At 53.9% G+C, this 14,322-nt stretch overlaps 1 protein-coding gene across 1 annotated transcript in view; it reads right to left on the bottom strand.

Moving 5' to 3' along the window:
- DYSF (dysferlin) overlaps positions 1-14,322 on the bottom strand; it is a 109,488-nt gene that overhangs the window by 22,245 nt on the left and 72,921 nt on the right. The window contains 4 exon segments of the mRNA XM_009999467.1: positions 4,180-4,321; positions 8,377-8,472; positions 8,716-8,804; positions 11,199-11,338. Of these exon segments, the coding sequence (XP_009997769.1) occupies positions 4,180-4,321; positions 8,377-8,472; positions 8,716-8,804; positions 11,199-11,338 (467 nt within the window).

Here is a 14,322-nt window from a genome sequence, read left to right as displayed (position 1 = left end):
CCCCTGTCCTACTACAAAAGACACTGGTGTCACATCTACTTGTTGCAGTCCCATTAAAATACATCATATATGTATCATATATGTATATGTATGCTGTTTGTCTAATCCCAGGGCACAGCTGCTGCCCCTGTCCTGCAGCAGAAGACACTGGTGTCACATCTGCTTGTTGCAGTCCCATTAAAATATATCATATGTGGCTCCTTGTCCAACTCTGCCTTGCTCTGAAAACAGAAAAAGGTACTTGGAGCCCATTCCAAGTGTTGCAGTTTGACTAAATGGGGAAGGAAAAGGAGCATCCTATGCTCTGCTCTGCTCTCCAGGATCACCCAAAATGGGGAAGGAAGGACAGGAAACAGGGGAGGAGAAAGTCCAAAAGTAAAAGGCAATCACCTTCTTTTTAGCTCTCCAACACCAAAGAGGAATGAACATTTCAATCTAATAAAATATTAACTGGTTTTAACAAAAATCAGGGCTTCATAGTCAGAATTCCAAACTGAAACCAAGCAGAGAGGAGATTTCTTAGTGCACCCTGGAGAAGAGGGCAAGAGCTCCTTGAGGAAAAGCCTCACCACGACCTTCCCCAGCCAGGCAGCTCCTTGCAGCTGCTTCTACAGCTTCCAACAGCTCTCCTGGTCATTGCAGAACTGAATATCTTGAGTTCTGGCATCAATTCTTCACCTTCTTGTTGACACCTCACAGGGACATCCAGCAGCAGAACAAGCCTGGAGGCACCAGCTCTGATCCTTGGGCTGGTGTCTGCCAGTCCCCTGGCAGCAGGTGGGTTTGAAAGGGCCAGCAATGCTCCCACACTCAGTATCTTCATCTCCTGCAATTTCCTCCATGCAGCACTTGTACAGATGGTACAAGAACCACCCAGCCAGGTCTTGGAAGCTCCAGCCTAGTGGTTTAGTTGCAGGTCCACTCCAGCACCAAGAGCTTTCAAGATGGATGTTCAAGTGCTCCTGATACCCAGAGTGCTCCTTTGTGCAGCTGACTTTGTGCAGACATGCAGCATCAAGCTTTTTGCTGCCCCAGAGGAGGTCTCCAGTTCAGAGCTGGCAGCTGAGCTCAGCCACTGCTGCAACTGGCACTGGAAGCTGAACATTTCAAAACCAATTTCATGCATTTTCCACCTTCCCAGCGCCTGGGGGACGTGGGAGCTGAGCTCCTCCCTGACTGGGTGCCCAGTGGAACATGAGCCACATCCAGCCTCTGTGGGCCCTGCTCTCCACAGACTCTGCTGTGACCATCTGATAACATTGTCTGCAAGAGGGAAGACCTGCCAGGCTTAGACCTGGGGATCTGAAGTGTAAACCCTGCTGACATCTGCTCTTCCCTCTGCAGCCTGGCAGCAGAGCAAGGTTCTCATCAGGGAGCTGGACCTCCCCTGCTGGAGTCAAGATGCAATTTCATGCAAATGTGTCAGGGGCCCTGGATCTACCCATCCACCCAGGCTCTCCCTGTGAAAGAACAGTGCTCCAACACTCAGGGTGTACTGACCCCTTCACCAAAGCAGCTGCATGATTTGCAATCTAAGAAATCTAATCCAGCCTGGAGAAGGCTCCAGGGAGACCTGAGAGCACCTTCCAGTGCCTGAAGGGGCTCCAGGAAAGCTGGGGAGGGGCTTGGGACAAGGGCAGGGAGGGATGGGATGAGGGGGAAGGGTTTCCAGCTGGCAGAGGGAGCTGGAGATGAGATGTGAGGGAGAAATTCTGGGCTGTGAGGGTGGGGAGAGCCTGGCCCAGGTTGCCCAGGGAAGCTGTGGCTGCCCCATCCCTGGGGGTGTTGAAGGGCAGGTTGGATGGGGCTTGGAGCAGCCTGGACTGCTGGGAGGTGTCCCTGCCCATGCAGGGGGTTGGGACTGGGTGATCCACAAGGTCCCTTCCTACCCAAATCAGTCTAGGATTCTGTGAAACTCTTTTCTTGCAGGACTGCAAACACCCTGGCTCAACTTGGCCCTGGCTGCCAGACAGAAATGGTCCTAAAAGAAGCAAGAACAGAAGAAGGAAATTCTGCTCAAATGCTGAGAGCAGATGTTAAGGAAACATGGAATTAGGTATTTTCAGAAGAGCTGTCCCCAAGGTGGGCTTCCTCTTCTGTGGGGACTTTTTTGTAATCCAGAATGGGGTAGATTCCTTTCTCAGAAGGAGAAGATAAATCTTTCTAACATTCCTGCAGCAAGAGAGGGTACGGATGGAAAAACATTCTGAAACTGTTAAAATGTTTGGAAAATCAGGAATAAGAGCCTACACTTCCACTCCATGATTTGACTTGATGCTCACCAGATTTACAGGCTCCTGCTTCCCCTTGAGGTGCCCTGTGGGAAGGCTGAAGCCTTGAAACCCCCAGCAATCCCAGCACTTTGAAGCTTTGGAGATGAAGTTCCCAGAACTCCCAGAGCTGTGGCAAGGATTAAACAACCCTGGCTACCTCAGGTTCCTCTTCCACCACGTGGACCTTGGGTCCTCCCTGGGTTTGTGGGCTCCCAGCTCTTCCCAGACCTGGGTATAAGGATCATGGTGACTCCCCTGCTCAGGGCCATCCTTGTTCTTTTGGGGGAACATTTACAAGCTGGCTCGGGGTGACCTGTTGGTGTGGGCAGTGATGCCAGAGGGAGCTGCCAAGAGGTGAGGGGAGCAAACAAAGGAGAGCAAAAGGAAAGCTGCTCTCCTCCCAGCAGGGCTCCCAGCGAGGCCCAGCCCAGCCAGGCTGGGTGCAGGTGGCTTTTGAGCAGCTCAGAATCTGCCATTTGACCGTTTTGATTTAAATTCCACTTTCCATCCCCCCGCGTTTCAAGTCGGGTGCCTGGGCTTTTACAGCAGCAGTAATGAACCCGGAGTTCAAACAGCACATGGCCAGATCAAACCTTGCCAGGGTGGAATGTGTCCCACAAACCCAGAGCATGGCTGTTCATTCATTATTTCTGCCTTTACAGAGAGGTTTTACAAGCTGTTTATTTTCTGAGGCAGTGTTGGCAGACATGTGGCCGAGGGAGCAGCAATATCAGCTCAGTGGGATGTATTTGCTTAAACGGTTTATGGGGGGGTCTTTGCTTTTTCAAAGGGGGATAATTGAATGTAGGACACCCTGTGCTGCTGAGTGGTTTAACATGAAGCGTGAAACGGGCCCAGCTATGGTCCTGTCAGGCAGTTCCATCCTCTGGCCAGTCATTGGGAAGCCAGGCCCCCTCCTGGGGATGGTCTGGCTCTCAGGATGGGCAACTCACTCAGCATCTTCCCTGCCAAAGCATCAGCCCCAACCCAGCCCCTGCTGGACTTTGCTGGCCCCAAAAAGCCAAGCTGGGATGGGGGGGCCAGGTGAGCTCTGGGGATGGTCCCACTGCCACCAGGTGTGTTTGTGCTCGACTGACACGGGTGGAGTTCACAGCACAGAGTGGGGACAAAGTGGCGCTTAAACGGTTTATGGGGGGGGTCTTTGCTTTTTCAAAGGGGGATAATTGAATGTAGGACACCCTGTGCTGCTGAGTGGTTTAACATGAAGCGTGAAACGGGCCCAGCTATGGTCCTGTCAGGCAGTTCCATCCTCTGGCCAGTCATTGGGAAGCCAGGCCCCCTCCTGGGGATGGTCTGGCTCTCAGGATGGGCAACTCACTCAGCATCCTCCCTGCCAAAGCACCAGCCCCAACCCAGCCCCTGCTGGGACTTTGCTGGCCCCAAAAAGCCAAGCTGGGATGGGGGGGCCAGGTGAGCTCTGGGGATGGTCCCACTGCCACCAGGTGTGTTTGTGCTCGACTGACACGGGTGGAGTTCACAGCACAGAGTGGGGACAAAGTGGCTGAAGGGGCCTGAGCCTCTAGGGAGGTGTCACAAAACAGGACTGAGTCTGAAAAGAAGGGATTGTCCACCCAGACCCAACAATGCTCCTCAGCCTTCTCCTCTCCAGGCTGAACAGCCCCAGCTCTCTCAGCCTTCCCTCATCAGGGAGATGCTCCAACCCCCCCAGTCAGCTTTGTTGCCCTCCCTGGACTCTCTCCAGCAGTTCCCTGTCTCTCTTGAACTGGGGAGCCCAGAACTGGTCCCAGTTCTCCAGCTGTGGCCTCACCAGGGCAGAGCAGGGGGGGAGAATGACCTCCCTCAACCTGCTGGCCACACTTTTCCTTGTGCATTTCACCCCAGACTTTTTGTGAGAAGATAAAGACATCTCTCCAGGGACACTCACCTTTTTTGCAATGTAGCACATTTGCTCAGCAGGCAGGTAGTCAAAGGGGAAGATGAACCTCCAGTTGAAGTTGCCCTCTCCTCCCATAGACCTGTAGTGCACATCTGTCTTCTGCCTGTTCTCCTCGTGGCCAAGCAGCCAGCTGCAAAACACACACGTGTTGCATGAAGAGCTGGAAACACACCAAGAGTTTTGGGGCTCACCTGATGGCACAGAGGCCATGAGCAGGCAAGAAAATGTCTCTCATCCCTGAGGATGCCTTGGGCTGCTGTCTGGGGGGGTAACCTGGAGCTTGTAGGAGACTTGAGAGGGAATGCAACAGTCCCTGCAGCACTGAGACAGGGAGCAGTGCTGGGAAGAGCAGCCTGAGGAGCTCTGCAACCTCTTCTCCTTCCCCAGAGTTTTATGGATGTTTTAAAGACTCAACAGGGCCTTAAGCTCTGGCTCCAAGTTGTCACTTGGAGCTTCAGCTCCACACATCAGCTTCTCACCTGCCCCAGTGGGAGCTCCTTCCCCTTTGCAGTCGCCTCAAGAAACTGACCTTGTACTTGGCCCACAAAGCCAGTCCTCAAGGTGAGGCAACCACTCTAAAAGACAAAAATGCTTTTTTTTCCCCCCCCACCCCCTCTATTCTCTGTTGGTTTCTCCAAGATCATTAAATGGAAATCCCAAATGGCCAAAAAATTCTTTCCCAGGAATTTCCCAGGGTGGCCAGACCCTGGTGTGCTCAGGGTGGTCCCACCTGCTCCCTCAGAGACAGGTCCTTGTAGCACAGTTCCCTTCCTGGCCTAAAAACCCTTGCTGTGCTCACCCCTCAACCAGCCCAGGGACAACCAGAAAACCTTCCATAACAGCTACTTTTTTCCAGCTGTGAGTTTTGCAACAGTCAGGTTTTCATTCTGCCCTCCTTCCCTGTCCAAGATTTTTTAGTCTTCAGCAATCAAGGGAACAAAACAAAGCCCAGCAACACATCCATTTGTGTGTCTGGAGCCCTCCTGGAGGAAAGCCAGAAAATTCAGGGAGAACCTCTAATGAAAACAATTATCTCCTTTGATTGTTTTCCAGTCAAATTGAAAATGAGCTCCCTTTTCTTTTTTTTTTCCCAACTACCCAAATGGTTCCCTCTTCTCCAGAGCCTGAGAGGAGCCCATGACCTGCCCCCAAACCTGCTGGGGGACACAGGGAAGGGAGGTCTACTCCAGCTCATCCCACAGTCCACATCCCAGGCACATGTGCTCCATGGGCAGCTGGGGGGCAGTGGGAGCTGTGTGAGGAGGTCACACTGATGCTCCAGTTGTGGCTGGAGTGTTGGATTTGATGTGACAGGATGAGAATGGGAAGCCTGGGTGTTCATCCTCATCCTCCAGAGCTTGGCAGGGACCTCCAGAGGATGCAGGGTGAGCGCCCTCTCCTTGCAGGCAAACAAAAGGACAAAGATGTGGTTGGATCTGGATGCCCCTGAGGCAGATTTTTGGTTTCTTCTTACAGGATTTACCCTCCCCACCGCGGGAGGGAGATGCCAGGAATCAAAAGGATTCAAGTCACAGCAGCCCAGAATGGAAAACATCAGGTGGGAATGGCCATGGTGCCCAAGCAAAGGCCCAGCTTGCCCAGCATCCTGCCTCTGCCCTGGGCCAAGAGCAGCTGCCCAGGGAGGTGCAAGGGACTGGGGCAAACACCACATCACACCTTCCCATCACTCCTCTCCAAACTCCAGTTAAGTTGCAGGCCAGAGATTCCCTGAGCAATCAATAATGGTTTTGTATTTGACAGGGCTGGGTTGATTTGTAGCCCGTTGATTCATCCAGGATTCCTTAAATCCATGTGACTTCAGGTACCTACAATATCCAATATCCAATGGTACCTACAATATCCAAAGTGGGTTCTTAAACCTAAGAGGCAACTTTGCTCTCAAAACTCACACACTTCCCCCTTCGTTCAGCACAAGGTTTTGGAGGACCTAGGTCATCCCAAAAGGGGATGCAAAAGTTTGAATGATGACAAATATCATCACATAAATCTTAGTGGAGGTTGGTTGGAAGAGGAGTCTGGAAACATCTGGACCAGCTGGCTCAGAGCAGCACTGCCTCTGCCTGGGAACACCTTGAAAAACCTGCAAGGTGATGAGGGAAAACCTCCCACCTCCTGTGTGACCAGGTTCAGGGTTGGTCCTTCTTCCTGGTGAAGTAAAACTTTTTATTGGGAATTTCACTATAAAAAGAACACAAAAATATCCTCCCTCTAGGACAGTGACAGAGAGGGCTCCTAACAAAAAAAAAACATCTTCAGTTCCTAATGAAGATGATGTCCCTGCACTGACACTGTTTCTTCTGCCTGCAGCATGAGGCTTTAGGAAGGGGAGGTCTCTGCACTCAGCCTTGCAGAACCTCAACTTGGCTCAGATCCCTTCATGCTCCTGCAAGACTTATCAGTAAATACCTGATTAAATTAAATACAATTAACAGCAACTGCCCTCAGGCAGAACAGAAAAGCTCCTATTTCATTTTCCTGCCTGACCACAATAATTAACATATTGTGTAGAAGATAATATCCAATAGATGGAGATTCCAGCTCTGGCCTTGCCCAGTGGGTAAAGTGGAGAATAAATTGGGAACATCCTTCTCAGAGCAGCACTGTGAGACCTTCTGAAGGAATATCCCAGGTAAAAGCTCCTTCTCCCTTGAGTTCACCCCAAGGCAGGCACCAGCTCCTGCTCAGGGTGGGTGGAAGGAACAGTCCCCACCAAAGCAACACGTGGTGGTGAAGGTCACTTTGCCCACAGGATCCACTGCCTGTGGGGCAGATGCTTCAGCACCAGGAGGACCATTCCCTCCCCTCCCAGTGGGGTTATTCAGACCTTCCCCAGGGATGCAGCCAATTGCAGGGGGGTGGGGGGGGAGAAGTAGGGAAGCTGAGCAAGATTTTTAACTCATTGAGAGCACTGTGAGATTATTTCCCTGGTCACTGGGGATGCTAAAAAGCCAGGAGAGGAGCATCAGCAAGGCCAGTAACACCCTGCAAGCACGATGGTGTCCCAGCCCCAGGGAGCCCAGAGCAGCTTAGCTGGAGCTGATAACAATGCACTTGATGTGAATACCAGGTAAGCAGCGTGCATGCTGGATTTACAGGAGGAAAATTGGGGTTGTAAAAAAGGGATTTACAGTCTGTTTCAAAATCCTACCTCTTCCTGTCCATAAACCCAAGGAACGCACAAAATAAGTGAGTCCCTTGGCTGGGACTGCACCATTTTACACAAGATAAAATGTAAATGGAGTCAGGCAGAGCAGGGAACGTGCCAGAGGAGTTACTGCTGGTTGCCACATTTTTGTGTGTTCCAAGGAAAAAAGGGAATTCCAAAAAAAGCAGCCATGCAAACAAGCCAACCCCTGTACATGGAACAAGCCCAGGGCTGTCGGGGGAGAGGAGCTGGGAAGGAGCCAGCAGGGGAGATCACAGAACTCCAGACTGGTTTTGGTTGGAAGGGACCTTAGAGGTCACTTAGTCCCAACTGCCCTGCGTGGGCAGGGACACCTCCCAGCAGCCCAGGCTGCTCCAAGCCCCATCCAACCTGCCCTTCAACACTGCCAGGGATGGGGCAGCCACAGCTTCCCTGGGCAACCTGGGCCAGGCTCTCACCACCCTCACAGGGCAGAATTCCTCCCTCACATCTCAGCTCCATCTCCCTCTGCCAGTTCAAAGCTGTTCCCCCTCATCCCATCCCTCCCTCCCCTTTGTCCCAAGTCCCTCCCCAGCTTTCCTGGAGCCCCTTCAGGCACTGGAAGCTGCTCTAAGGTCTCCCTGGAGCCTTCTCTTCTCCAGGCTGAACACCCCAACTCTCCCAGCCTGTCCCCAGGGCAGAGCTGCTCCAGCCCAAGGATCATCTCCATGTCTCCCTCTGGGGCTCATCCAGGTTGCAGATGACTTGGCCCTCTCTCCACTGGCCAGGCTGCTCCCCCATGGCTTATCTCTCTAAAAGCAGATATTGTCACACAACCATCAGAGACATAAAGAAAAACTTGACAGGGTGAAGCAGTTGGGAGCCCAGCAGTGTCTGCCAAGAAGCTGGATCCACCTCTGGAGAGGTGTGAATGGCCCTACCAGAGCAATGCTGATGCCAGGGCTGTGTTAGCCCCGTCCCTGGTGCTCTGGCACCTCCAGGCTGTGGTGCTCAGGGGAGGCAGGAGGGAAGCAGCTCACCCTTTGACGTAGATGTCACTCATTTTCTCCCCAGTGATGCTGAGGTCATCCAGGATGACGTCCTTGGTGTTCCAGACGATGCAGCGCAAGTAGAACCTGGAAACACAAGTGACATGAGAGGGTGGAAGCTTCACCCAGAGCCCACCTCAGCAGCCTGGCTGTGCTATTCAGCTGACATATAAGTCATCTTCCTCTGGAGATGGGCCCACATGGATGTTCCTCTGTGGGCAGGTGAATCCCTCCCCATCCGGCACCTCCGAGCCTTCTCCTCTCCCCTCAAACCCAGCAGGTGTTGACACCAGCAACTGCATCGAGTAGGAACCCAAAAAAACAAGTCACCTCTTGGCTTTGCGTGGTGTGATGTTGAACGGGGGGCCAGGCTGACCCAGAGACTTTGGAAACAGGTCCACCCACATCTGCAGCTTTCCCTGCATGGGAGGAAAGACACATGAAGTCAGGGGAGCCTCCTAACTGGGTTGCCCTCACCTCCTCAGCAAGTCCTGGCAGTGGAGAGAGGAAATATCAAGTGCTCCAGTGTCCCTTAGTTGAAAGCTAAGGTTCCCTTAATGGAAAACTGTCATTAAATATTAAATTTAAATTATTTTAGTGATTACTGCCTATACATTAATGATTTGTGACGTAGAAGAGTTTGGTCTGGGTAAGCTGAAGGTGCACCCTGGCTTTGCTCTCCATGGCTGATTATCTCTACAGAGGATCCATGGAAGATGCTGGAGGAGCAAACAGCTCATTTGTTTTCCATGGTGTCACCAGTTGTCACCAGCTTTATGGCTGGTTTATGGGTTTCTGACCATGGGAATGGAGGATGGGATGAGATGAGGAGAACCTCATTCCACTTTCACAAAGTCCTTCCAGGGACAGAGCAGAAGAAATGCTGCTGAAATCTCAGGGGAGGTGGTTTCAGGTGGTCCCTTTTACTGTAAAACACCAATGGGTGCCAATAAAACATTTTATTGGGCAGTTTCAGGGGCTAAAGGGGGGGAAAAAAAGGGCATCGTTTGACAATCAGCCCACCCCAGAGGCTTTGTGGTTTGTTGCTTTTTGGCAAGAAAATCTTCTATCTCAGCAGAAAACTTTAAAAAGCCCAACCTGGCTCCTAGCTCAGAACAAACAGCCCCACAGAGCCAGACTGTTCCCTGGCCTTGCAGAGGGTCTGAGCCATATTTTTGGGAACTGTCCTAAATGCAACACATGCTGAGTCACACAGCATCACCCTGGGCCCTGCACCCTCTGGTTGGAAGCACCAGGGCAGGCTGCTCTGCCCATCAGATGGACAAAGTGCCCTTCCTAGTCTCCATGGCTGGTCCAACAAGACCATGACACCTGTAGGGACAGCCCAGAGCCACTTACCAACTGCTGGCAGCCACCTCTTGCCTCTGATCACTATTTCCTTTGGGTGAATAAGCATGAAAAGGTGTTTGAGCAAAGGCCAGTGCCCTTAGTTTTGCTACCAGCTCTCCTGTCCCACTACTGGAGAGGTCCTCTGGCTAAAAAGGAGCCACAGAAGGGTTGGTGGTGCAGAGCAGGGGCGGGTAAGGCAGGTAAGGCCTTGGTAAGGCAGGAGGGATAGGTAGGACAGGTGACAATTCATCATTTTGTTCTTCAGAAAGCAGCCTGTTTTGATCCAGGCACACAAACAACCCGGAGATGTTCATCAGGGAAAAGGGCTTGGGCTAAATGCAGAGACCTGGGTTTTTGGCTGGGTTTGGGTGGAAGCCCCTTGGGTTTTCATTGGGCTTGGAAACATCCAGCCTGCAACAGAGCTGCCACTTCCCACCTCTGAGGGGAAGGCTGATGCTGCTGTTCCCTGGCCTTGCAGAGGGTCTGAGCCATATTTTTGGGAACTGTCCTAAATGCAACACATGCTGAGTCACACAGCATCACCCTGGGCCCTGCACCCTCTGGTTGGAAGCACCAGGGCAGGCTGCTCTGCCCATCAGATGGACAAAGTGCCCTTCCTAGTCTCCATGGCTGGTCCAACAAGACCATGACACCTGTAGGGACAGCCCAGAGCCACTTACCAACTGCTGGCAGCCACCTCTTGCCTCTGATCACTATTTCCTTTGGGTGAATAAGCATGAAAAGGTGTTTGAGCAAAGGCCAGTGCCCTTAGTTTTGCTACCAGCTCTCCTGTCCCACTACTGGAGAGGTCCTCTGGCTAAAAAGGAGCCACAGAAGGGTTGGTGGTGCAGAGCAGGGGCTGGTAAGGCAGGTAAGGCCTTGGTAAGGCAGGAGGGATAGGTAGGACAGGTGACAATTCATCATTTTGTTCTTCAGAAAGCAGCCTGTTTTGATCCAGGCACACAAACAACCCGGAGATGTTCATCAGGGAAAAGGGCTTGGGCTAAATGCAGAGACCTGGGTTTTTGGCTGGGTTTGGGTGGAAGCCCCTTGGGTTTTCATTGGGCTTGGAAACATCCAGCCTGCAGCTGAGCTGCCACTTCCCACCTCTGAGGGGAAGGCTGATGCTGCAGACATCCCCTGCTGCCTTGCCAGAGGAGCCACTGCTGGCACAGAAGGATCCTGCACGCTTGGGTCAGCCGTGGCTTTCCCACCAGGGGAAAATCATCATAACAATCCTTGTGAAGAAAACGAGCCCGGGAGGCTGAAACCAACCTCCCCAGCACCCTGAGCCAAGCAGCCAGCAAGCTGAGCTCCAGGCACTGCTCTGCCCTGCCCTCTGAGCTGCCTCCCCTCCCTGGGAACAGCCCATCTCTGGGGGCTGGGGTGCCCAGCACAGCCCCACAGCCAGCCAGCACCCCATCACCAGGGGATGATGCTCCTGGACACGTCCCATCACCCACCTGCTCGATCTCTGGCTGGAGAGGGCTGTAAAGGGCTCTTGTCTCCACGTGCTCAGGCACCAGCCCCTGCTTCCTCAGCACAGCCAGGGCGAGACGCTCCTCCACGGGCCCCAGGTGGGGGTTGAGGGGCTTCCCATCCTCTGCCAGAGAGCAAAGAGCAAAGAGCAGCGTCACGGCCGGGGGGAAAGGGCCTGGGGGTGCAGCTGGGTGTGATGGTGGGCAGGGAGGCCACCAGCATCCCGGCTGGGTCAGTTCTGGGCCCCTCAGGACAGGAAGGACATGGAGGGGCTGGAGCGTGTCCAGGGAAGGGCAGGGGAGCTGGGGAAGGGGCTGGAGCACAAGGGTGAGCAGGAGCAGCTGAGGGAGCTGGGGGTGTCCAGCCTGGAGCAAAGGAGCTGAGGGGAGACCTGCTGGCTCTGCAGCTGCTGAGAGGAGGGTGGAGCCAGGGGGGTCGGGCTCTGCTCCCCAGGAACAAGCCCTGGGACAAGAGGGAACGGCCTCAAGTTGTGCCAGGGGAGGTGGAGGTTGGATCTGGGGAACAATTCCTGCCTGGCAAGGGGTGTCAGGGCCTGGCCCAGGCTGCCCAGGGCAGGGGGGGAGTCCCCATCCCTGGGGGGGTTTCCAAGCCCTGCGGATGGTGCTGAGGGACGTGGGGCAGTGGGGACTGGGCAGGGCTGGGGGAACTGATGGACTCAATAATGTTAAAGGTCTTTTCCAAACAAAACCATTCTACGATTCTGTTCCACCACAAACCTTCTGGGACACAGGACAACCCACTCCCAGTCTGACACGTGGGAAAACCACCATGTCATGGGACAGGAACCTGTGGGGTCCCATGCAAGTCCCCCTCACATCACAGAAAGTGACACAATCCAAGGACCAAATTGAAGCACACAGAAAGAAGAGCCCAGTCTTTGATCCTGCTCAAGGGCTCAGGCCTCTTTAAATCACAGGAGTTGGGGGCTGCAGGGTCCCCAGCAGCCTTGCAGCCCTTGCTTCTGCTCTGCTGCCATTTCCACCACCAGCAGAGGTTCATCTAATGTGTGACCAAAGCTCTTCAGGGTGAGGAGATGACAGGCCCTGCTCTGGCACAGTTTGTGATGTGGGATATTGTTCAATCTCTTCAGCTGGACAGGGAGGAGTGAGTGGGAATGAGCTTCCTACAGGGTCCCACTTCTTCTCTGTTGGGTTGGGGATGAAGGATAGAGATGAGAGGAAGAGGATGGCCATGCAGGCACCACCAGCACAGCTGGATGGCTGGTCCTAGGCCATTCTCTGGTCCTCACTGCTCCCACTGGGCTAATTTTGGTCTTTCATCAGGTGAACCAGCACAGAGGAGCTGCAGCAAACACCGAGATGTCCATGAGGAGACCTGAAACCATCTCCACCTCCTCAGCCCCACTCCACAACAAACCCTCTGCAGGTAGGTGAGGCAAGACCTGCCAACAGTGGACATCTTGGCCTTCTGTGCCCCAGCATTCAGCAACCCTCTGATCTCCATCCAGGTACGGACAAAATGACCAACCTGGCCCTGGATGAGCCTTCTCCTGCCTCCCTCTCCTCCATGCCATGCTGGGGCTGGTGCAGGACATCACCCCAAGGCACTGCCCTTCAGCCACAGCATTTTAGGGCCCTGCACCTTCCAGCACCTTTGAAATGAAACACGCTCCATAAATATTCTCACAGCTCTGCAGCCTCCAGGTGATACATCCCAGCTCCTTTCTGGGCAGTGTCTTGAAGTGGTTTAAACTTCAGCCATATGGGCTGTTCCCTCAGCACTGGGAACCTGGTGTGTCTGTCCGTGTGTGTGTGCACAGGAAAAAGCAAAAGCCCCTCTCAGCAAACAAGAAATGTGGGGGTTATGGAACAATGTGGGTGCAGAGCTTGTAAAAGCCCTGCTCTCGTGTTTAACAGCTTCACTTCATCCCAGCAGGTTGGGATCTGAGGTGGCCCCGCCAGCACAGCTGGTTGCCAGATCTGCAGATCTCCTCCAGGTCGAGCACCAGGCTTTGTTCTGCTCTCTGAACACATGGCCATGAAAGCAGAGGAAGGTGAAAGGCAGGGGCTGGGAGAGGGGGGAAGACCCTGCTTGGTTTAACACCTTTGCAGCCCTGCCTGAGAACCTTTTGCACAACAAGAGGCTGCAAAGGAGCCTTCCCTTCCCGCAGCTCCTCCTAAGGGGAAAAGCAGGAATTTATGCCTTAATTCCCAAGAGCAGGGAGGGGGGTGAGCCCTGCCTTGGGCCTTGTCTCCTGCCTCTGCAGACCAAGTCCCCCTTCGTGGGCTCTTAACACTGTCGTGGCCTTCATGAAGTCAAACTGGGCCATGCAAAGTGGGGTTTCAGCTCTTCCCCGGGCCCAAACCCCCTTTTCCATGCTTGACAGCAGAATTCTCTCCCAAAGGCAAACTTGTGCCACCAAGGATGGCAGCTGCACAGGCACAAGGGTGAGCAGGAGCAGCTGAGGGAGCTGGGGGTGTCCAGCCTGGAGCAAAGGAGCTGAGGGGAGACCTGCTGGCTCTGCAGCTGCTGAGAGGAGGTTGGAGCCAGGGGGGTCGGGCTCTGCTCCCCAGGAACAAGCCCTGGGACAAGAGGGAACGGCCTCAAGTTGTGCCAGGGGAGGTGGAGGTTGGATCTGGGGAACAATTCCTGCCTGGCAAGGGTTGTCAGGGCCTGGCCCAGGCTGCCCAGGGCAGGGGGGGAGTCCCCATCCCTGGAGGGGTTTCCAAGCCCTGGAGATGGTGCTGAGGGACGTGGGGCAGTGGGGCCTGGGCAGGGCTGGGGGAAGGGTTGGACTGGAGGATCTTCAAGGTCTTTTCCAACCAAAACCACTCTGTGACTCCAAGTTGCTGCCCAGGATATTGCAGGTGTCGGGGTTTTTTGGTACCCAGAAGAAAAGGCCTCCCCAGCACCCAGAGCTGGCAGGGGCAGGACGGGTGATGGTGCCTCCCTCTAGTGACTCCAGCCCCGAAAAGCAGAGGTGCAAACGGATCAACTGCTCCTCCAGCTGCTGCTGGAGCCTCCCTGGCTGCGCTGGGCTGTGCTGCTCCCAGCCTGCCTGCTGCTGGGCTGCTGCTGGGCTGCTGCTGGTTTGCTACTGGTTTGCTGCTGGTTTGCTACTGGGCT

Source organism: Chaetura pelagica, unplaced genomic scaffold (genome assembly GCF_000747805.2).
Source record: "Chaetura pelagica isolate M959 unplaced genomic scaffold, ChaPel_1.0 scaffold305, whole genome shotgun sequence".
NCBI classification, from domain to species: domain Eukaryota; kingdom Metazoa; phylum Chordata; class Aves; order Apodiformes; family Apodidae; genus Chaetura; species Chaetura pelagica.
Note: the sequence above shows the minus strand (reverse complement) of the source record. Positions and strands in the feature narration are given on the sequence as shown.